The following is a 22,713-nucleotide window of genomic DNA, read 5'->3' as shown; positions in this document are numbered from 1 at the left end:
GAAACATTTATAGTGAAGAGAGGTCTCCCTCTGTCTCCGTCCTTCAGCCACTGACTCCTCCTTCCAGGACAATCACTTTTGCCACATCCTTAAATCTGCTCCCAGGGATAGCCTATTCATGTAGGTGTCTGGAGCCCCAAACAAAGTCCCTCTTTCTCTCTGCCCTCCGCATGCCCCCAGCACCCCAGCATGCTCTGAAGCTCTGCCCTCAATGTTTCCTCTCTATTGTAAAGAGTTTACCCATCCTTCAGTCCCTGTTCTTCCACACCCTGTGCTTTTTTTTTTTTGGTAACAATTGAAAAATACATAAAGCACAGAAATAAAACGTTATGCATATCCCTCCCTACAGGGTTAACTGCTATTCGATTTAGCATATTTCTTTTAAGCCCTTTTTCTTTCTCATTTTTGTAATCAACTGTCATAGCATATGAATGACTACATTGCCCTTTTTCCTCTGTGTCCCTCTGCATTTGCCTCTGAAGGACCCTTTGGCCCTAAGGCCTCCTCCCCATCCTCAGCACCCATGGCTTCACCCAGACCCTGTCTCCTCTCACCTGGTGATCACAGGGCCTCCTAGCTGCTCGCCCTCCCTGGCACCCACTCTGAGGCCTGCATGCCACTGTCGTGTCCTTCCTGGTGTGCGCAGCTATGAACTCATCCTCTTGCTCCAGAACCTTCCACGATATCCATCCTCAGTGTGACGCTCAGGTCCTCCCCCTGTGTGGCTCCAGCATATCCTGCCCAGTCAGCACTCCACCCAGCTTGGCCTCCACCTGCCCACACTCCCCACCCAGAGATGCTCCAGCTCTTGCCTCTCCTTGGAACTCCATTTCCTAGCACTGCGGCCCCATCCATCTTTCCAGCCCTGACCTAAGTCTTCCTTCCTCGTTACGACTTCCCAGGTCGTCAGTGCTGTGATGGGGTGCTCTCCTCCGTATTCCCAGGGCCTCATTGGGTGGATAGCATGGCCGTGAATTAGGTTAAAGGCACCATGGGATCCCATTTGTCACCCTGAATAGCTTATGGTTCCATGGTTGGCAAGGCCCAGGTTGTATCTCTGCATGTCCAGCGTCTGGCTCTGGGCCTGGTAAGCACTGGACTGAAATGTATGTGAAATTAAGTTGCCTCGATGTTTTCTTAGAGGCAGACTTATGGTGCTGAGCAAAAATATAGCTATCAATTATTTAGCAGCCGCCATGGGCCAGGCATTTTACATATCATAGCCCCTTTAATCTTTAAAGCAATCCTGCGTGGTTAGTGGCCATTGTCCCTATTTTTGGCAGAAGGAACCCAGGGCCCAGAAAGGGGATACACTTCCTTAAGGTCACACAGCCCTGAGGCTACCAAGCCCTTGTTAGAACCCAGATCTACCTCACCGCAGGGCCTGGACTCCTTCCATAAATCAGGCTGACTCCAGGGTCACCTGGGATTTACAGAAGGCAGCTGAGGGATGGGGTCACTGGTCTTTGGGATGGGTGAGGGATTTAATGCACTTCTGGAGGCCGGTGATGACTAATGGAGTGTGCTTCCTTGCAGGGGGCATCAGCTTTGGCAGAACCAAGGGGACATCGGGGTCAGAGGCAGACGACGAAACGCAGCTGACGTTCTACACAGAGCAGTACCGCAGCCGTCGCCGAGGCAAAGGTACCAGAGGCCCTAGGAAGGTTCTAGAACCAGTCTGCAGGAGGAAAACCTGGGACAGACACTGAATCTTTTTCAACCTGGTCCCAGTCCAGTTGATACTGAGCTTGGCATTGAAACCCTTGCTAGACTTGTGACAATATCATTATGTCCTTTCTTTGTGAACTTTTTGTACCACCTCACTTTTCAGAGGATTTAGGGATGATTTTTTTTAAGTTCATGCAGTTTTTTGTGTGCATGTGTGTGTGTGTGTTTTTTTTTTTAAATCCAGCATGGGAAACGAAGTAGCTGAGAGAATGAGATTGAAAGGAAAATTACTTAAATGCAGGTTAAATCAGTGCAGGGTAACCCGTGCCCTTCTGTGGGGTTGTTCTCAGAAAGAGCTGACAGTTGAACCTAGATATTTTCAGCAATCAAAGGCCAAAGCAAACATATTCAGCAGTCAAATGTGCAGAGGCTATGAGAGAGAACCAGGGTTTATTCAGGAAATGGTACTTACTGACGCTGAGACCAGAGGGAGAGTTCCCCAGTTGGTCCCTATAAACGTGACACCATGGGACTCCCTAGGCTGCGCCTTCAGCAGATGAAATTAGTATCACTGCATGATTATTTCTCACAATGACATGCAGTCTAAGGAGATATCACAACGCTGTGGGAGGGCACCATAAAGGCCCGAGGGCCATGGTTCTCCGTCGCGAAATATGCTCAGAAGGGAAAATAGGACATATTTCAGGCAATAACCTGTGAATGTAATTCCTCACCCCTGAGTGTTTTTATGCGGATAGGAAACCACCAAGTTCAAGATTACATTCCTGGAAGAGAACTTGAGGCACAAACGTGCCAGTGATTAAGGGCAGGTCTGCGGACATAGGCCAGGCTCTGGAAAGAAGCGAGGGTCCTCTGGCAAACATGAAGGCAGCTCATCGAGGCACGTGGCAGCCTATGACCCTCCGATCTTTCCAAGATGTGCGCTGGGGAAGTGCTTGTAGCTGGGAAGAGGGGGAAGAAGCTCATTGCACCCATGCCTGACAGTGTTTAAAGAGCACCAATCACATAGCTTCTCTGGGCTCCTTTTGCCCTTAAGCAAGTCATCTACCTTCCCTACACCTCAGTTTTCTTATCTGTAATGTGGGTCTTGTAACTGCCTCAGAGACTTGAAGATAAATTTTGATTATGATTATTTAAAAAAGGTATCATGGTGCCTGGTATATATAAAGGGCAAAAGAAGTAGTTGTTACTAATGTCAGTTCAGTTCTTGTTGTTTTCCGTACCTCACTATTCCTGATGCCTTTCACTGAAAAGGCCCTCAGTGGGGTGGGGTGGGGGTGGGGGTGTCTCCATATCAGCCAGGAAGTTTTTGCAGCCTCTCAGCCATTAGAATAATTAGGCTTGCCTCTCCCTTCTTCCCGTGTCTCGGCTGTCTGGTACATATGCTGCATTGGAGATTTAGAAGGTGGTGATAGATGATTCTTGACCTGTCTTCTCCCTCCCCCGAAACAGCTGCCAGAATTCAGTCTGAGGGAGGAGGTGGGTCTCCTCTGCAGCACTGGGCTATTTATAGCTAATTGGATAAACATCCATCACTGAGTGCTCCTCTCTGAAGTCAGAGTTAAACTTAAAAAAGGCCAAAGAAGCAAGCCGCCGGACGCGAGATAGATGATGTGGCCCAGCGCCTCCGTGCACTCCAAAAGGCTGCCTGCGTTTCCAGGGCGGTGAGCGCACCCGGCTGCGGTGCTGCCCACGCGCCTTCCTCCCGGCGCTCTTGCCAGCTGCACGCCCACGCCACGTGCTTCCTCTCAGTCCTCCCCGCCTTGTCCACTAGTGACACGTCCCGCCCCCACCACCGCTGCTTCCCCCACATATTTCTCTTCCTCCTCAGTTTGGTTGCTTGCTTGTTTGTTTTAATTTCTTCATTCTTCTGCCCTCCTTCATCTTTTCTTCCCTCTCTCCTCTAACATGGTTCTCTTCTCTTTATTGTTCTGGCTTTTCTTTTTTCTCTTCTGTGTTCTCTCTTCTCTTCTCTCTTCTTTCTGCCTCTTCTCCTCTTCTTTTCCACCAATCTCTGCCCATTTCTCCATCTATTTCCTAGTGAACCTTTCCTCTCTCCCTCCCTCCCTCCCTCCTTCCCCAACGTACTTCAAATATTTGTTAAGCACTAACTGTGTCTGTGACACTGTTTTATGCATTGGAAACGCAACACAAGCAAGAATTTTTTTTAAAACTCTACCCTTGTGCAGCTCACATCATATCAAAATATAAATATACTAGATGATAGCAAAGGCCGAGCAAAGAGAACGCAACAAGGGAAGGGCGTTGAGAGAGTAGCGAAGGAATCACGAGTGTAGATGCTCTGAACGTAAGTTACCAGCCCCCCCCCCCTTTTGCAGAATCACAGGGACCACATTCCTGACACTGTAGCTGACATTGTCAAGGTTATTGCGGTGGCTGCTGTTGCTGCTGTCGTGGTTTGTTGGGCATAGAGAGTGAGCTTGGTCCTGGCAAAGCTTCTGCTCCAGCAAAATAAACTTATAGCCCAACGCCCCACCCTACAGATACCGCCTGGGAAGGCCTGTGACCCCTTTTGCTGTTTTTTATATGCTGTGCAGGAGCCCGGGCATCTTCTGGGCTCACTGCCCTAATGGGAAAAGTGCGCAGTACAAAGGTGAGCTTGGGGAGGTATGGGGGTCCGTGGGGTAAGAGGGCAGTGGAACAGAGAGTACTAAGAACGTGGATTCTTTAAAAAAAAAAAAATCCTCACTCAAGGGTATGTTTATTGATTTTAGAGAGAGGAGAAGGAGAGAACCATGTATGCGAGAGAGAAACATCTGTCGGTTGCTTTTCATACACACCCTGGTCAGGGATCGAACCCACAACCTCGTTATATTCACTGAGCAGGAATCGAACCCACAACATTTTGCTATATGGGATGACGCTCCAGCAAACTGAGCCACCCAGCCAGGGCAGGAGCATGGATTCTTGCAGCGGGCTGCCTAGGTTCAAATCCCAGTCCTACCGCTTGCTAGTGGTGCCATCCTGAATATGAACATGAAGCTCTCTGTCCATCAGCTTCCTAATTGAAAAATAAGGACAGTAAGATTAAAGCTCTAGAGGGTTGTTCTAAGAATTAAAAGTAATTGGTATCTGTAAAGCACACAGGTGAGTCTAAGGAAGGAGAGAAGAAGCCACGGTGAAGTTAAGCTCCTGGGGAAGAAGCCTGGAACCGAGTATGTGGGTGAATCTCAGGTCTGCTGCCAGTGCACTGTGTGATCTCAGTCAAGTCCCTCCACTTACCCAGGCCTCCGTTTTCTCACCTGAAACACGGGAAAGGATGACCTCTGAGGTCCCTTTACACTCAGGTCAATGGGACTGGCTGCGTGTCTGTGGGAATCCCCTGCTCCTGAGAGGTGCCTGGCTTCTAGCTCCTGCCCTTTGCATCATTTCTGCCTCCTCTATCCCCAATGCCTCTCTCCTTTCCTGGTTCTCATTTTGGAGAAAGTGCCTGCCCCTGGCATGAGATTGGCTTCTGTCACCTTGGTTGGCTACGCTTTTACCCTGGGCCTACCTTCATGTTATCCCAGCCTCTCCCTGACCTTTCCCTCCACCATCCCAGCTCTTCTTGAGCAAATACAGTGGGTCAGATGTTTCCCGTGGGCTACCCAAAGGCCAGCCTGGCCCTCACACGGAAGGGACAATGATGTGCAATGGTGTGGAGGAAGAGAGAGATGAACATACCAGGAAAGGCGAACGCTAAGCTGATTGGAAACAGTCATCGCATTGCACTCGGAATCCATAGTAATTCACCCCACCTGAATCCTTTCCATCCGAAAACAGGACCTGGGCTGCATTCCCCAAAGCGAGGGCTGTGTGAACTTGGGTCGAGACATTCAACTGTTGCCCTCTTGGAAGTGCTCAGAAGGAAGTAGTGATAGGAACAGGGGTTTTTAGTCTCAGATTTGCCACCATTTTTCTATGTGACCTTGGCCAAGTCACTGCCTGTCTCTGATCTCACCTTTCCAATCGATATGTAGAGGTTGAAATGGGGTTCCCAAGAGCAAGTCAGTGAATTCTGGTGAAGGTCTTTCTTAGAGCCCGCAGGGGGGCTGAGTGGTGCTGGGGAGGAAGTTAGAAGATGTTCGAAGGAAATGGATAACCAGATATTACCCATGATTCACACTGCCCCAGCTTTGAGAGGAGATAGAGGCACATGAGAGACATGTGGGAGGGCTTCCTGGAAGAGTTGAAGCTGCAAAGTGACCTAGGCCCAGGTTTGGCTCTGTCCTTATCCACGCACATGACATGAGCTAATATTCTCAGTACTCTTGTTTTTAAAATGAGGTAGCATCCCTAACCAGTGTGGCTCAGTTGGTTGGGCATCAGCCTGCAAAAGTGAAAGGTCGCCAGTTTGATTCTTAGTCAGGGCATATGCCTAGGTTGCGGGTTCGGTCCCCAGTTAGGGCATGTACAAGAGGCAACCTATGCATGTTTCTCTCCCTCTCTTTTTCCCTCCCTTCTCCTCTCTCTAAAATAAAAATTTTAAATATTTAAAATAGGGCAGCAATACCTCCCACTCAGGGTAACTGTGAGGATTAAGTGGGAACATGAGCAACTCCTTTATAAACTGTAAGTGTTGCCAATAAGTTATCCCTTTTTTCGTCACAACCATCTTAGTTCCTGCCACCTACATTCTTTGCTTAAAATCTGCTAAAATCACATTCTCAATGGTTTCCCTTACCTGTATCGAACCCAGTAAAAAATGTAAATAGGGATCACGTCACTTCTCTGCTTAGAAGGCAGGAAGTGAGCTTCCTACCACCTAAAAGCCTCTGAGTGGCCGTGCCGGCCCATGTGCCCAGTCTTTTGTCTGTTCCTCCTGCTCAGGCCTCCCCTCCAGCCCTCCCAGTGCGGCCCTGCCAGCACCTCCTTCACCACTCTCTCCTGGAACTCTTTCCCCTGCCCTTTGTCTCACCCCCACGCGCTCTGACATCTCCGCTCACAGGGTATGCCTTCAGCTAAGCCATCCCACACCCAACTTCCCTGCTTCATTCCATAGCAGCTCCCGTGTTCATTCCCCTCTGTAGAGGTCATTGCTGGTATCGTTTCACATGGTCAGGTATGCTCTCCGGGCAATGTTTGTGGGCCCCACTGAACCGGAAGCTTCCCGAGGGTGGGCGCATTGTCATGTGTGCCCAGCTTTCCATCCCTGGTGCCAAACACGAGGAGAGGTGGCTAGTAGGCATTGGGCTAGTTCATATTTTCGAATGAATGGATGATTAGTGAGGGGATGAAAGACATGCCTGGCCCAGTGTCTGGATTACTGTATGTGCCCAGGGCGGACGCTGCTCTTCTGTCGCTTCTTCTTCTTTTCTCCCGCTCCATCATCACTTGCTAGAAATCAGTCTACTCTTCTTTCCCTCCCCCCACCCCCCTGCTCCTGGGGAGCAGAAATGAGGCCTCTGTCCTGCTCCTTCTTCACCTCAGGGTCACCGGGTGACATGCCTAGTAGTGGGAACAGGGCTGAGTACTGACATGGAAAACCCGCTCTGCCCGGGTTCCTCAAGCAGCACATCGGAGCGTGTGGGATTTGAAGAGGTGTGACAAGTCCAGGAGGTTCCCTGTCAGAGAGAGAGATGCTGAGGGGCAGTGGTAGACAGAGCACATGGAACGGGAGAAGAGAGTAAACATCAAACAGGTTTTTCCTACTCAGCTCTCTCTCTTTAGCACATCCCATAAAAGAAATAGGAATGGCGTTAAGCTCAGCCAGACCTGGCTATGAATCTTGACTTGACCTCCTCTCCTTTGTATGGCTGGGCTCTCAACACCCAGGCACTTCCCTCTGTAAAATAGAGTGGCCAACCCCTGCGTCACAGAGTAAGCAAGTCTAGAGATGGATGGTTCCGGAACTCACCCAAGAACTCACTCAAGAAATTTTGTTCTTCCCTCCTGAAATCCCCCTTTCCTCGAAAACATTCTGAACCCCAAACTAAATCAGCTCACATCTTGCTTTGTGCAATAAGAGCCACTGGAGAAGAGATTGATGGTCTAGTCTGAGCATCAACCCTGGCTTCTCTGAGCCTTGGGCTCTTGGTAAGGAACATGGGGATGTTATTCAAAGGTGTATGGTATGGTCAGTTGGAAGCCTGTCCCGGAGCAAAGAACTGTAGTCATCAACGTGGTGAGTGGCATAAAGGAAGAGAGATAAAGGGACTGAGAGACCAAGACGCATGTGTCTGGTGGGATTTCCTAGGTCAGCAGCCATTTCTGCAAATGGCCGACTAGTAAACACTTTCTGGCTTTGCAGACAATACACTGTGACTGCTGGCCCTCTTTGACTCCGCTGCTGTCCTTTGAAAGCAGCCGTAGACACCACATACCTGAATGAGCACAAGTATATCCTAATGAAACTTTATTCCAAAAGACACAACAAGACAACAGTTCACTGACCCGTGCCCTAAATAAACCCTCCGCATCATACAGGCAGCCCTCACCTGTAGGGCAAGTCCAGGAAGCGTGAGTGAACTTCCACAGTGATCTGGGAAATGAATCTGACCTCATATCATCCACGATCTTGCCGCCTAAAGAAGTCTGTTTGTTAAGCAAAGCCGTCTATGTTTGGTTAAGCAAATAACCATTTAATCCATCACTTGCTTGAGGTTGGCTAATTTTCATGGTGTTCTATAAAGCTAATTAAGTAGCTGGATATGGTAGGAGCCCACTGGGCAGAATTTTGCCTTTACTACAGAGATGACACTCCACACAGCCAAAGATACAGGATTAGGGGGTACGTATTGAAGCCTGCATCCCTTGCCCTCACTCACTCAGTGACCCTTGGCAAACGTGCCGTCTTGGAGCCTCAGTTGTTCTATCTGTCAGACGAGGATATTTATAACCTCCTGTCATCAAGTCTGAAGCTGACTGTAGTGTAACCTATATTTGTGGAATAAACACCTTACTAAGCATGATGCCGAATCTCCTCGGGGACGATGCAGCTCACACAGATAAGCAATGCTGAGCAGGATAAGCTAGTGTATAATTGAAGGTCCAGATGCAAAGTGCAGATGGCCTGTCCAGCCCCAGGCGCAGTGCTGAGCAGGAGGCGGAGCAGAAACAGCTGCTGGGTCGTTCCAGCCGTGTAAGCACCCAGCATGGGCCTCCCTGCCCAGCTCTGCTGAGGGCTGTGTGGCCTTGGGCTTGTCTCTCTCCCTCTCTGGCCCTCACTCCTCTCCTCCACTGGCTGCTCAGCCAGTTCTAGAAACCCAGGTTTTCTGATCCCTAACTCTATGTATTTTTCTCAAAGCTTTGCTAATTATAATTAGTTCACCAGCAGAGAGAACCAGGGCATGAATGTCCCTCATTTTGCTTATTTCTTTGTTTTAGTTTTTGTTTTTTTTGTTTTTTTTTTTACTTTGGTAATTCTTAAGCTGAGATTTTTCTATCATGATAAGAATTCTTGAATTGTAAACAACACTGTGTTAATTTGTATGGATGTGTAAGCTTTTTCTTTTTGATTCCCACCTGACAAAACATGCACACACACACACGCATGCACACACAAGTTAGTAATATTTTAGGAGGAAAAGAACAGGTGAGGGAATGTTCAAGCCGTATTTGCAGAAGAGGCAGCCTTTGGGGATTGAGGGTAGGAGACTGTTCTGAAATATATGCTGAGAATTCAGAGATGGAGCAGAGGCTCTAGGAAATGGGAACAGTGGGGTGAAAGCTGAGCACCAACAGAGGAGTACCTGCCACGTATGAGGACTCGGGTAGGGATGGAAGAGATGTCAGAAACTGAGTGGAGTCCAAGTCTATGGCTTCAGGAATAACGGAAGTTGGGCTGTTGAAATAGGCAGGAGCCATGCTTTGACCACCAGGGTATCCACCCCATCCTTTATCCATCACTTCTCATCAAACCATGGGTTTTTTTCATTCCTGTCCATCCAGTCTTCTGTTTCATGCACATAGAAACCAAGGCTCAGAGAAGGGAAGCATTTTCCCCAAGGTTACAATGTTGCCTTTTCAAATGCCAAAGCTAGTGGGGCAAAATGTTAACCATTGCTGAAGCTGGGCAAAGAGCAATATGTGGGTGTTCTTTGTGCTCTTCTTATCCTTGTAGCTTTTCTATTCGTATGAAATTATTTCCAGATTAAAACATTAAGTAAACAGTAGTCCTTCTAGGTTGATTATAGGCTTCCGAATCAGGAGACAGGGATTCAAATCCTTGCTTTGCTTTTTCCTCGCTGTGTGGCTTTGGACAAGGCACTTTCCTTCTTTGAACCACAGTTTCTCTGGGTAAAGGAGGACGCAGCTGGTATGAGTCCTTCTACTCTTCCTTCATCTTGTTGTGAAGATTAAAGGAGACACCGTGTGCAAAAGACATGCTTAGCCGAGTGCTCCTGCCGTGTGATCAATGTTCACTGAGTGGTAACCAGTTCAGTGCAGCGAATCAGTGCCTGAGCCAGGCACGGCTCCATGGCCTTTTTCCAATGTGCTGGCCTGCAAATTGGTCTTGCTTTGGGGGGGAAAAAAAAAGTAGACTTATTCATATTCAGTAAGAGCATGAATTTGGTGATCTGGGCCTCTTGGGGACATTGTGAAATGACTTTTCCCTGCACCACGCTTCACCTTTGTCTGAGGACAGCCTCCTTCACTGGCACATCTGCAGGCTGCCCCCTGCCCACCTGCAGGGCAGTCCGCTGGGACCTGCTATGCAAAAGAGTAAACACTGAAGACAGATCAATTGGTATTTAATCATCCTCTAAGCCTCTGTAGCGAGAGTGACCTAGAAAGAGTGACCCAAAGCCCAGGCTATGGAGGGAGGGAATGGTGTCAGGGATGTGGAACAGGTGGTCCTGGTACGGGGGATTTAGGACAGAAGCAAGGCCTTTACTTCTATCTACTTCTTCCGCCCACCTGGCCTGCTGCTCCCTGCCCAACAGGGACTCCTGCTCAGTACAGCAGGACTGGGGTTCAAGACAGAGGGGGACCTCTGAGTGAATGCATCAGCACCTCCAGGGTGGGCTTTCCAGGTTATCCCAGGGTGTGGACATGGGCGCAGGGCCAACGGGAGTAGGTTAGGGCTGACTGGAAAGCCAGGGAGAGCAAGTGCTGGGAGAGCTTTTGAGGAAAGGAGGGAACCAGGGACACAGAGAAATCGGGGAACTATGGGGAGGCCTAAGGCTTGAGTTCCCATCGAGGGGGCCACCCCTGTTTGGCTCTAAGAACTGAGCAAGTCCTTTGGCCTCAGTTTCCCCTCCCTCAACCAGTGAGGTAGAACTGGAGACTCAGTTCTCAGCAATACCATTCGGAGAGCTCATGGTAGAAAGAGCAAGGGGGGAAAGGAGAAAAGCACAGAAGCGGGCACACTGGATTTATTGAACTCTGGAGGCTGGCCCGTGCTCTTTGTCTGCATCCTCTTACACGGTTCTAAACAATCCTGTGAGAAGGGTCTGCTTTTACCTCCAGTTTACAGATAAGGGGACTGAGACGTAGAGAGGTCACAGAGGCTACTGTGAGGTAGGGCAGTTGGGATTTGAACTTCAGCTATTGGATTGCAAAATCTGATCAGACCATTATATGGTTGAGATAATGCATATAAAAGGCATACCACAATACTTGGCATATACCCACATCTGTGCTGGTACAGAAACCTGATCAGATCCCTGCAAAACTTTTGCTCTCAACTCTTACCTCTTCAGGGAGGATCAGCCTCAGAGGATTTCGACTCAGAAATGGAGGTGGTCAGACCCAGCTCAGGCACTGAGAAGTTAGTTCAGTGTGGAGAAAATAATAGCAGCATCCGTGGGGACCAAGTCTCCCAAGGGCACCACCAACAGTGAGGGTCCTGGTATTGGGTCAGTTAGGGAAGCATGTGGGAAGGAAAACTTCTGATGCTATGCTGGAGGCAACTGCTATCATTTGATGAGAGACCATTTTACTCATCACTCCTGACTTTGCTGTGAGTGGTGTCAAGTCTGGAGCTTATAATCAAGCATGGCAGAAGTATTTCCACCATAGGAATTGGCAAATACTGCAATGGATGTTTCCCCTTCTTCCTCAGAGAGCCCAGTGTTAAATACATACCAGCTATCCCCGAGAATAACTGTCAATAAGAAGTAAGAACCTGGCCACACACCTTTTCCTAGAAATAGCCCAGGCAACCTAGAATCTTTCCTAGAGAATGATGCGCTGGACTGGGGACAAAGCAATTCACAAACTCCAAGGCTCCAGGCACAAGATCTCTTCCAGCAACAGAAGACAAGGTCAGCTGGGGAGGATGGATATTTAGGGCCTTAGAGCTAGGTAGTTCTTCAGCCTAAATTAACCTCAGAATCACTTGGAAAGCTTTTTTATAATAGCCAGTTCCAGCCCCGGCTGGTGTGGTTCAGTAGGTTGGAGCGTCATCCAATAACTGAAGGGTCCCAGTCAGGGCACATACCTACGCTGTGCATTTAATCCACAGTCTGGGCTCAGATCCCTGCCAGTCTGGGTGCAGATCCCTGGCCTGGGCGGGTACGGGAGGCAACCGATGGATGCTTTCTCTCATATTGATGTTTCTCTCTCTCTTCCTCTCTCTCTGAAAAGCGATGAAAGAAATGCCCTCGGGTACGGATTAAAAATAAATAAATAAAAGTAGCCAGTTCCAGGTACCTGTCTCAGACCCATGACATGGCATCGTCTGCCCAGAGGGTCTGGCTACTACTCTGCAGTTGCCAAATTCCGGTTTCCAGCCAGAGCTGAAAACCACCACTCTACAACTTCCTTGCCACATTGGTCAACAGAAAATCCCTGTTCCTAGTTTGACACTGGGCTCCCATGGAGTCTACCCTCCTTTACCCAAGACAGCAACTTGAGAATAACAATAATGAGAGGAATAACAATGGGAGTGACCACTTATTGAATGTCGCTTCTGTGCCAGGTCTATTGCCTGGTCACTGACTTTTCCTATCCAACGCTACCTGTCTAAAACAATGCCACTGAAACCAGGCAGAAAACTTCTCCCAGGGCATAGAGTCAATAAGCTCTGAGACTGAGGCTTGAACCCAATTTCTTTCTTGCTTTATATATTTATATACATGGTTGTTTTTTTTTTATTTTTATATTTATTTTTTAAATTTTATTTATTTAAAATTTTTTTCTATTACAGTTGTCCCATTTTCCCCATTGTTTACCCCTGCCCCGCCCATCCCCCCTGCTCCCACAGTCAATCCCCACCCTGTTATCCATGTCCTTGGGTCACTTATACATGTTCCTTGACTAGCCCCTTTCCCTTCTTTCCCCTCCCCCCTCCCAGCTGGTCACTGTCAGTCTGACTCTTCCATGCCCCTGGTTCTATTTTGATCATTTGTTCGTTTGTTCATTAGGAGGCTTGAACTCAATTTCAGTTGGCCCTCAGTTATATTGTCACAAAACCCTGGGGTTGTCCCCAGGAGAATGCCATAGATTTTCACGCCTTCCCTCTTTATCGTAAGCCTTGCCCTGGTAGTTAGCCCACTGTGATTTGTAGTAGGTGAATTACTTCCTCCAGAACGTTCCAGGAGTTCCTTCAGGCTCTTTGGAGAGATTCTGTTTCCCCTCATGGGAAGGTGAGACCAGAATTCGGATTTCTCTTACTGAAAGGACAGGAAAATGCAAAACCCTAGCTTTGATCTATGCCTACATTTGGCCCTATTTAATGAGATATTAGAGAAAAAATTATGTATTTAGAAATTGTATTGGGCTAAATAAAAGCTGTCTGATGTCTTTCTTCTCTGTCTTTCAAACCTCAGAGGAAACAGACATAGGTTTCTTTTGTGGTGGTTTTTCTTTTTCTTTTTTTCTCTTAAAGGTCCCTTCCAGACTATCTCTTCCCAACCTGCAGAAACATCAAGTAGACTTGGCAAATGAGGGTTTCTTGAATGCAGTGAGGGAGCCAGACAACTTCAAAACCTCCCTCCCAAGCCTGTGGCGGCGCCGAAATATTGTTTAAATTGTTTTCAGTTCTCCTCCTTCTTTGCCGTGAAAACCAGCTCAGCCTTTGACAACCCGGCCTCGAAAGGAGGGAGACGGCTGTCAGGAACCAAATGGGAGACCAGAGGCGATAAAGCAAACATGTCATTTTCAGTTGCTTACACCAGGGAGAAGGAATGATCAGTCTTGCTCGTTTTCTTGTGTTTCAGCGAGGAGCAGTGGGATTTCTCCCCCTTTTTCCTTGCACGGTGGGAGTCTGACCGTCCACACCCAGCCCCAGGTGTGAACACTCTTCGCAGTCCTGTGGGATGACCAGCATTCTCTTACCGGGAAGAACCCCTCCCCAAGACACAGAGAACATGCTGGGCACAGTCACCTGCGGTGTGCCAAGTGCTGTGAAGGTACTTGTGCGCATGACCTCATTTAGCCCTGACTCTTCGTCTGGGCGATCTTGGACAAGTTAGTTGACGTTCCAGGCCTCAGTTTCCTCCTCTCAAAAATGGAAGGGATAATCCTTTATGGGATTTATGTAGTGACTAAACAGAATCACGTGTCATAAGGTATATGAAGGAAGATAGTGAGAGAAAAGGCTGAGAAGGGTGCATTGACCCAGATTGGGAAAGGCTTTGAATGTCAAGTTCATTTATTTCGTTTACTAAATATCTAAATATCTAATTCTGTTGAGACGCGATACTAATGACCAGATTGATAGTGGGAAAGAAACGCATAATGTGGCTGCCCTCATGAAGCTTATAGTCTCGCCAGGGAGAAAACGAGAGGGCAAGAGTACTTCACAGAAAAACACGTAAATGAATATAGCACTTGAGATTGTGAGAAGGGCCCCTGGAGGAATGATAGAGGGAACTCACGTGTGAAAGGCATCTCGGAGGGAAACCAGCATTAAGGATGAATGAGAGGTAGCCAGGGCCTAAACTGAGGTACTGCCACGCAAGCCCAAGAGAGCTTACATTTGAACCTATGTGAAATGGGGCGCCCAGGAAGGTTTTGGAAGAACAAAGAGCCATCATCCTGTTTCTGTTTTAGGAAGATGGCTCTTCCCACAGTGGAGAAACAGCTGGAGGAAGGAGCAGGACTGGAGGAGAGTAGCCAGTAGGAAGGATCTGGGTGGAAGGAGGGCACCCTGGGAGAGCGTGGGAAGGGCTGGCTGCCTGTGAGGCATTAACCTGCAGCCGGAACCTGGTGACTGCCTGGCTCTAAGGAGGGGAGGGTTGCTGGAGGTGAGCCCTCGGTTCTGGCGCAGGAGGCAGAGAGAGTCTCGATGCTGGGGAAGGGGGACCAGCAGATCTTCAGGAGAGAAAGGGCTGAGCTCGGTGTTGGGGCTGCTGCCTTCGAGGCGCCTGTGGGACGTCCCGGTAGAGACGCTACCAATCAGATCTAAGCTCGGGAGAGGTCCGATGGGGAAAAGACGGTAGGAGTCACCGCTCTGGTTGTGTGTTAACTCTGTCTCACAAACTTAACATCTCCAAACAATATATATTTATTACTCATAGTGGGTCAGAAGTCCAGTCCTTTCATAACTGGTTCTCAGCTCAGGGTCTGAAATAAAGGAGTCAGCAGGGCTTCAGTCTCGGATGAGGTTTGGGGCCCTCTTCCAAGTGCACGTGGTCACTGACAGAATTCTTTCCTTGTAGCTGCATGGCAGGCATGCGGGCGTCCTGCTGCTGTCAGTTTGGGACCCTTCCCGGCTCTTTCGGGCCACTCTCAGGCCCTTGCTCATGGACCCTCACTGTACGGCTGCTGGCTTCTTCAAGGCCAGCAGGAGAGCATCTTTTACACTTTGACTCCCTTCCATAAAAGCCTCGGTCTCTTTGAAAGGCTCATGGGATCTGGCCAGACCTATCCAGACAAATTCATTTATGTTTAACGCAAAGTCAACTGATTTGGAACTGTAATTCCATCTGAAAATAATCCCTTCATCTTTGTCATGGAACATAATCACAGAGTGATATTCCATCATATTTACAGCCCCACCCATGATCAAGAGGAGAGGAATATACGGAGTGGGGAGGGGGTAGACGGCGCTCTTGGGGACCCTTTTAAAACTTGGCCTCCCATAGGGAGGTAAATAAAAGCACGAGAGGAGGAGATGGATTATCCTAAGGAGAGGAGTAGACCAGGCACCGAAGAGGCTGAGGGTATGCCCCCTCAGTCATGGGTTCTGGGTTGCCCTTCTCTCAATATCTCCGGTAAAATCAAACCACCTGGTTCTCCATGGAAGGAAGCAGATGTCCTGAGACCAGCTAAGAGGCTGCAGGATATAGGGATTCAGGAAAGATATGTTGCTAACCCAATAAGCAAGACAATGCGCAATGCCCCAGGTGAGTGCTGGCGTGGTGAAGAACTTTTCCTGCATGGTTCCCATTGAGCAAATTTGCTAACCATCTGCCTCTTCTAATTAGAGAAGATTTTAGGGAAAAATGGGGTCAACTGTGGCCCTTGCACTGAAATGCTGGGGAGCCTTGGGCCAGTTTCTTTGGTCCCCCATCCATTCAGGTGGGAGACAGTGTTCGAATAAATTGCATCCATGGCCTCTTCAACCTCTGAAACCTGTGCTTCTGTTCATTTAACGCACATTGTAGATTCCAGGAACAGTGTGGCTTTCTGAGGAGTCAGGGGTTAATAAGACATGGCTCCCGCCTTTACAAGGCTTCCCTGGTTGTTGTCTGTCTGTGGAAGTGCTGACCCATGACTCCTAAGGTCACCTCGCAGCTCTCAGGACATCTAGGGAATTGACATTGGGGGTGGCACGCATATTGCTTTTATCTTTTTTCACTGATATAAAATAATGCAATAATACTACTAGAAGAAAATAGAAAAAAGGAAACAAACAAGAACCTTCTAGACCAAAGAGCTCATTTGATATTTTTCCCCCACCCTCATTTACATATATATTCTTTCCCGTCAACTCATAACTGTAATCAACACACACATTTGCACTTCCTTTTCCCTTGACATTATGTCACAATCATATTTTTTTCCATGACACTAACTACTTTTCATGACACTCTAAACCTGAAGATAGTCGTTGTGGCATAATCTATAATACTGAAAAATTGGTATGAGCCCAGATGTCCAACAATAGGAGAATGACTGAGTAAATTACAACGCATAAACCTCATGGACTATTATACAGCCAGATAACAGTGAAAAATGATTTTTTTATGAAGGGTTGAACTTGAATAACAATGATTGCTTTTGAGGACAAAAGGAACAATTCATTTAAATAGCATGTATGGCTGAATCATGATATGTTATATATGAATTCATTTATTTATCCTTCTGTCTAGCGACTATACCCTGCCTATTCCCAAAATGAATTTGAGGTGAGTAGGTTTGCTGGAGATAGCCTGGTGTACAGTCTGAAAGCCACACTGTTCCCGGAGTCTACAATGTGTGTTACAGTGGTCTTTGGGGCCAAACACAGCCAGTTACGAGTCGTGGTCCCTGCTTCCCTCAGCTGTGTGATGGTATACTCATAGATCCTTCTTCTGAGATTGGTTTTGAGGTTGAAATAAAATAAAATGAGCACAGCATTTAGCGCGGTTCCTGGAAGGCAGTAGGTGGTGAGTAAATAGTAGTGTCCAGTCTCTACCATTTCACTTTATACGTGGGAAGACTGTGCCTCGGTAGCTGGGTCAGATTATCTTAAACATATATTATGCCTTTAAATTGATTTGAAATCTTGAAAAACATTGTCCATCCCTGACTCGTGATTCATTCAAACCATTGTGTCTGGTATTGGGATCCCTGGAGGCATGAAAGTATTTCATCTTTGCCTAATGTGGGGAAAATGAAAGAAAGGATGAAGAAGAATCAAAACTAAATATCCAGGTGGAAAGGGACCTTGACCATGAAAATGATATAATTGGCCCTTGAATGATGTTTTGAGAGTGGCCCCCAACCCTATGTACATAGTAAACGTGCTTGGGCTTAACAAACAAACGTCTGTCCTTGGACCTCAATGCAGGGTTTGATTTACTAGGTATGGGGTAGAGCCTGAGCCGCTTCAGTTTTTATTTAAAGCTCTCCAGGTGCAGCCGTGGTGGAGCAGTGCTGCCTTAGGAAAATACATCAAGATGGATAAGTCTGGTGGTCCCGGCCCACAAGGCATTTTCAAGCTAGTAGAGGGAGCAAGAAATAATGGGGACTACCAGATCAATCAAATTCAGTGGCCTCAGTCTCTCTCTGGTAAAACAGATGATCATTTTACAATGTCCTTCTTGGCTCTGCAATTCTGTGACTCTAATGGCAGTGTACCTGAAAAAAAGAAAAGTGGTGTAAGCCATGTGCTAGCTGCTGGGGCAGTTTGGAGTGAAGGTCTTGGGATATGTGGGTGGCTCTCCATTGAGGACATTTTTGAAACAGGTACCTAAAGAAATAATAGTGGGGAAGTGGAAGCAAGGAAAAGCGAGGCCTTGCACTCTCTGAAGGGGGTCTCCAGCAGGTGCCCCCCCACTTCAGTCCAGGGTACTTTCAGTTCATGACTCTTCCTGGAAGCCTACTGTGTGGGCCCTGGGAATAGGGACGTCAGTGAAGCACAGCTCCTGCCCCTGTGGGTCCCACAGTGTGGGAGGGCAAGACAATCGGATGGGCGACTACAACAGAGCAGGAATGTGAAAAGGGGGGTGGTGGTGGTGAATCCTGTGTTGGCAAAAAAGAAGAGCACCTTGCCAGTTTGATGGAATCATAGTGGACACACTGGCACAGGAAATAGGCTGAGTTTTGGAGAATGAGGTGGGATTGTTGAGGGGAAGAAGGCAAGAGACAGAGGGGACTGTGAATAGAGGAAATCAAGTGGAGTGCCTGGTCTATTGTAGGACCTCAATATAATCTCTCTTGACCAAAGGAGAGAGGGAAGGGGGAGGGAAGGAGGGAGGGAAGGAAGGAGGAGGGAGGGAGGGAGATGTCTGGCTCATTTCACTGAAACAAAATTTGAGGAGCAGAGAGCTGGAGGTGACACTAGCTGAGTGGTTTGGACTTTGTCATGATGACAGTGGGAAACCACCAAAGAGTTTAAACAAAGAAGTGATGTTTTCAGTTTTCTGTGGCAGAAGGGTCACTCTAGCTTTCATGGAGGCCAGGATGGAGGAGGACAAGAATGGGTGAAGGAGACCAGTTAGGAGAGTGATGTAATAATTCAGGTGAAAAACGACACCATCTGGCCTAAGGCAGGGGCAGCGGGGAGGAAGAGCATCTTTTTTATTATAAGGTATAGTCACAGGCCACACCCACCCACCTGCCCAGTGTGGTCCAGGCCCATCACCATGGCAACAGCCTCTTTAACACCCCTGGTCAGAGACGATAACAACTCTTACATCTGTTTCTGGGGGTTCGTTCTCTCTCTCTCTCTCTCTCTCTCTCTCTCTCTCTCTCTCTCTCTCTCTCTCCCCCACCCTCCCTCCACCCCCCTTTCTGTTTCTTCTCCCCCCCAACTTTGATTGTATCTGATCCAGCCTCACCGGGTAATTGAGTGTTTGAGAGTGAAAAATTATCTCAGCAGCTTGGTCCTTATCTTGACAGCGAAGCAGCACTTTTAATTTAATTTTGTTCGGAGAATCACGGGTAACAAATTTCACTAATCGCCCGGCTGTCGCCTTCCGCATGGTAAGGAGCTGAGCCGTTTGTTACCAGGCAGCCCCACGTAAATACATGTGGGGGAGCAGGCAGGGGACAGAGGCAGGGTGGGGAGGACGGAACAGACAGCTGCAATCAATAGGAGTCAGGCGGGGGCACTGCCATCAGGTGTAGAATCAGACGGAAGGCCAGCTGTGTAACACAAAGTAAGGGGCTTACGAGTTACAGTTACCAGAGTCCTGTCCTTGCTCGGCCTCCTTCTGTCTGGGTGCAACCTTAGGCATGCAACTTAACTCTCTGTTTCTTGAGGTTCCTATCTGTAAGGCAGGGATGCTAATGCCTGCTACCTCTTTTGGGGTGTGAGAAATGAGAAACTACATGGTAGGCTAATAACGCACCTAAGCTTTATGACGTGGTATTTTCAGCACTTAGCATCCTTAAAGGAAAAACTCTGGCATCCCACCCAATGTTTAACTTTCATTCAGAACATCTGCCCCAGACCATTGTCCAGGTTCTACTTGCTTTCCTCCAGAGATGGGGAGCTCATTCACTATCTAGGCAGACAGTAGCTCTCACTCTGAGAATTGCCTTGCTTACATTGGCATGCAGTTTGCATCCCTGAAGATTTTTATCCTGTCTTAGCCCAGCCCTGCCTTCTGGACCCCTGCAAACAGCAAATTTGCAACCTCCTTCCTAAGTAAGCCCCCCACCCCAGATTAGGATATGGAAATAATATCATTTCTGCCCAGTCCTAAGTCTTCCTATTTAGCTAAAAATATCCAGAGGAAATCAGTGCTAGAAAAGCTCTTAAAAGTCACGTAGCACAACTTTGCCTTTTACATGTGGGGAAACTAAGGCCCAGAGGGATGAAAAGAAGTTTAAAAACGGCATTTCTATATTGAGTGTCCTTTAGGAGTCAGGCACCTCGTGTGTGCTATTTCATTGAGTCCTTGCAGCACAAGGCCTTACCCTGATTCTCTAGATGAGGAAACTGAGGCACAGAGAGGAAAAGCAGCTCGCCCAAGTCACGGGTTTAGTAAAGATCGTAGAATAGAAACTTAAGCTCATGTCTAACTCCAAAGCCTGCAAGCTTTTGTGTTGTAGTTTGCCTCAAATTGCACAGCAACTTGGTAGTAGGGGGGAAACTAGAAATGAGATTCCCTGACTTTTGGTCACATAGCCAGGCTAGAAACCGGGGCATCCTGAGGGATTCCTGTGTTAAAGGTGATGTAGATTCCTAGCCTCTCTGTGGTATCTGCACCAGAAAGCAAGGGAGACCATACGAAAGGAAAAAAAAAAAAAAGATCAACAGTGCGCACACACCCTCCCCGCACTGCCAGACTCCAGTCCAATGATCCTTGCTTTTGGATTTATGAGCCTTCTTGGTGTCTCTTCTTCTTTCCACGTGAGAGGGCTTGACTCTTCCCTCTCTCAGCTAATTAAAAACCCCAGCCTGGGCCGCCAGCCTTGGATTGCAGGCTGCTGGGCAGAGGCGCTGATACTGCTCCGATAAATCACTTCCTGGGCCCAGGGGAGGCTGGAGCATGTCTCAGAGGGGCTGGGCCCACCCTGCGCTCACTCCATTAGGAAACTTGGAGCTGCTGCCCCTCCTCACCCCAGAAGGGGTTTCATTAGTCCTAGGAAGGTAGCAATCACCCAAAGCTGAGGGGCTACGAGGGATACCAGAGCCATCTTCTGAAAGCAACAGTTAGGTTGTCCTATTCGCTCAGACACTTTTGATGGCTCCCTCTTGGCCTTTGTGATAAGTTCTCCATTTCTTAGCCTGACACTTGGTGACATATAGTGTAGTATTTGGAAACATTGCCTTTGGAGATGGTCAGACCTGACTGGAGAGTCTGGCTCTGCTGTTTACTTACCTTGGACAAGTTACTTAACCCCTCTGTGTTTTATTTTCTTCACTTATGAAATGGAAATGAAAATGGCTAGATATACATACATGTGTATGCATACATGCATGCATGTGAATAAGCTTATTCAGAACTCCATGAGGCATTGCATATCCATAGCTGCCAGCATAGTTCTTTCATCTGTTTCACCAGGGCAGCTGCTGCTGTGGCCCCTAATTGCTGCAACCATTTCCACCTGCTATTGCTACTTCTTCTGTTCTTTCTGCGGTTACCTGTCATTACTGCCAAGCCCGCCTCCCTAACCTTGACTTCCATTCCCTCTTCTGCTCTGACATCCACAAACACACCCTGCACCTCTTCAGCTGCTAGTGTTTGCTGGCGCCATTCCATCAGCCTGGAGTAACCATGTCACCAGTTCTGTCCTGCAAAACCCGACTGTCCTCTAGGTCTGGTTGCAGTTAATGTCACCACCTTTGTGAGGCCAATCCCTCCAGACAAAATGTCACCATCGCATGTTACCTGCGTCTCTCTTATCATTGATTCTTTGTCTCTTTTTTACAATCATGCTTAGTCCTGTATGTCCCTGAGCCCCTCTAGAAACTGGAGACCAGGGGCGATGACTTGCTGCCACCTGTATGGCCAGTGTCTGAAGTCGTAGCTGACGTCATAGCTGTAGCGACGCAATAAATGTTGCCAATTAGTACAAGAAGCCGAGATAACCTCACTCCTTGTATTCAGGTACTTTTTTCCTAATAGATCAGAATGATTTACTGCTCATCCATCCTGCTATTCCTGGCAGGCGAGGACCAGAGATAATAGAGGCCACTGCCGGGGCTTAGCTGATAAGTGACTTCCCCAGGCCACCAAGCTAACCACTTCGACAGACTAGAGTTCAATGCTACTGACTTTCATTTTCGTCTTTAATCCACCAGGGCAGGCTTTGTTCCATTCTCATCCTCACCTGGTAATGTCTGAAAGGATCCTTCCAGTTTTGAATTACTCTTGCCTTCTGTGTTCTGCGGAGGTGTCTGGTAGAGAGAAATTCTGCTCCATCTGCTCCCCCGGGGTCTGTTGCTGCAGTTACCCAGGAGCGCCTCCCAGTGGTTGTAGACGTAATTTTCCCCTCCTCCCAGAGGAGGAGCGCTTGGTCCAATCATCAGGCTTGCGTTCATCAGTCACGCATTGGGTGTGGAATACATGTTTCCCCTGTGGTAGGTGCTGAAGGTACTCAAGCCTAATTCATGGCCCTGGAAAATTTACAGTTCACTGGGGGAAAGAGGGTGACTCTAAAATAGAGATGTCCAGTTCATTGTGATAAATAAGATGACAGAGGCAGGGGGTGTCACTGCCACGCAGAGAAGAGCCTTCCAACCCTGTCTGGAATGGAGCGTGGACAACAGGAAGAGGGGAGAGAAAGAGTTCCTGAGGGAGGGGAGATCTTAGAGCCCAAGGTGAGATGAACCTAGCCATGCCCAGGAGTGGAGTGAAGAGAAATGCCAGTGCAGACGGTAGGCACTCCTGGGGGCAGAAAGCAGGGCAAGGGGAGTGCTGGCCAAGGTCAGCCAGCCCCATCACAGAAGGCTGGGGGCCCGGGGAAGGAGTGGAAGTGCATTAAAGCCCCTTCCTCAGGGAGCGACGAAACAGATACCTGACCCAGTCCTTTTCT

General features: G+C 48.2%; 1 protein-coding gene across 3 annotated transcripts in view; it reads left to right on the top strand.

Annotated features, from left to right (window-relative positions):
• The window catches only part of ASTN2 (astrotactin 2), an 839,367-nt gene that overhangs the window by 307,080 nt on the left and 509,574 nt on the right, over positions 1 to 22,713 (top strand). For all 3 annotated transcript variants that reach the window (XM_090274637.1, XM_090274635.1, XM_090274634.1), the window contains one exon: positions 1,537 to 1,644. In XM_090274637.1, coding sequence (XP_090130763.1) covers positions 1,537 to 1,644 — 108 coding nt within the window. The remainder of the gene's footprint in view (positions 1 to 1,536; positions 1,645 to 22,713) is intronic.

This window comes from Furipterus horrens, unplaced genomic scaffold, assembly GCF_987537825.1.
Source record: "Furipterus horrens unplaced genomic scaffold, mFurHor1.1.pri manual_scaffold_4, whole genome shotgun sequence".
NCBI lineage: Eukaryota > Metazoa > Chordata > Mammalia > Chiroptera > Furipteridae > Furipterus > Furipterus horrens.
The sequence above is the reverse complement of the archived record's forward strand: the minus strand, read 5'-3'. Positions and strand labels throughout refer to the sequence as shown.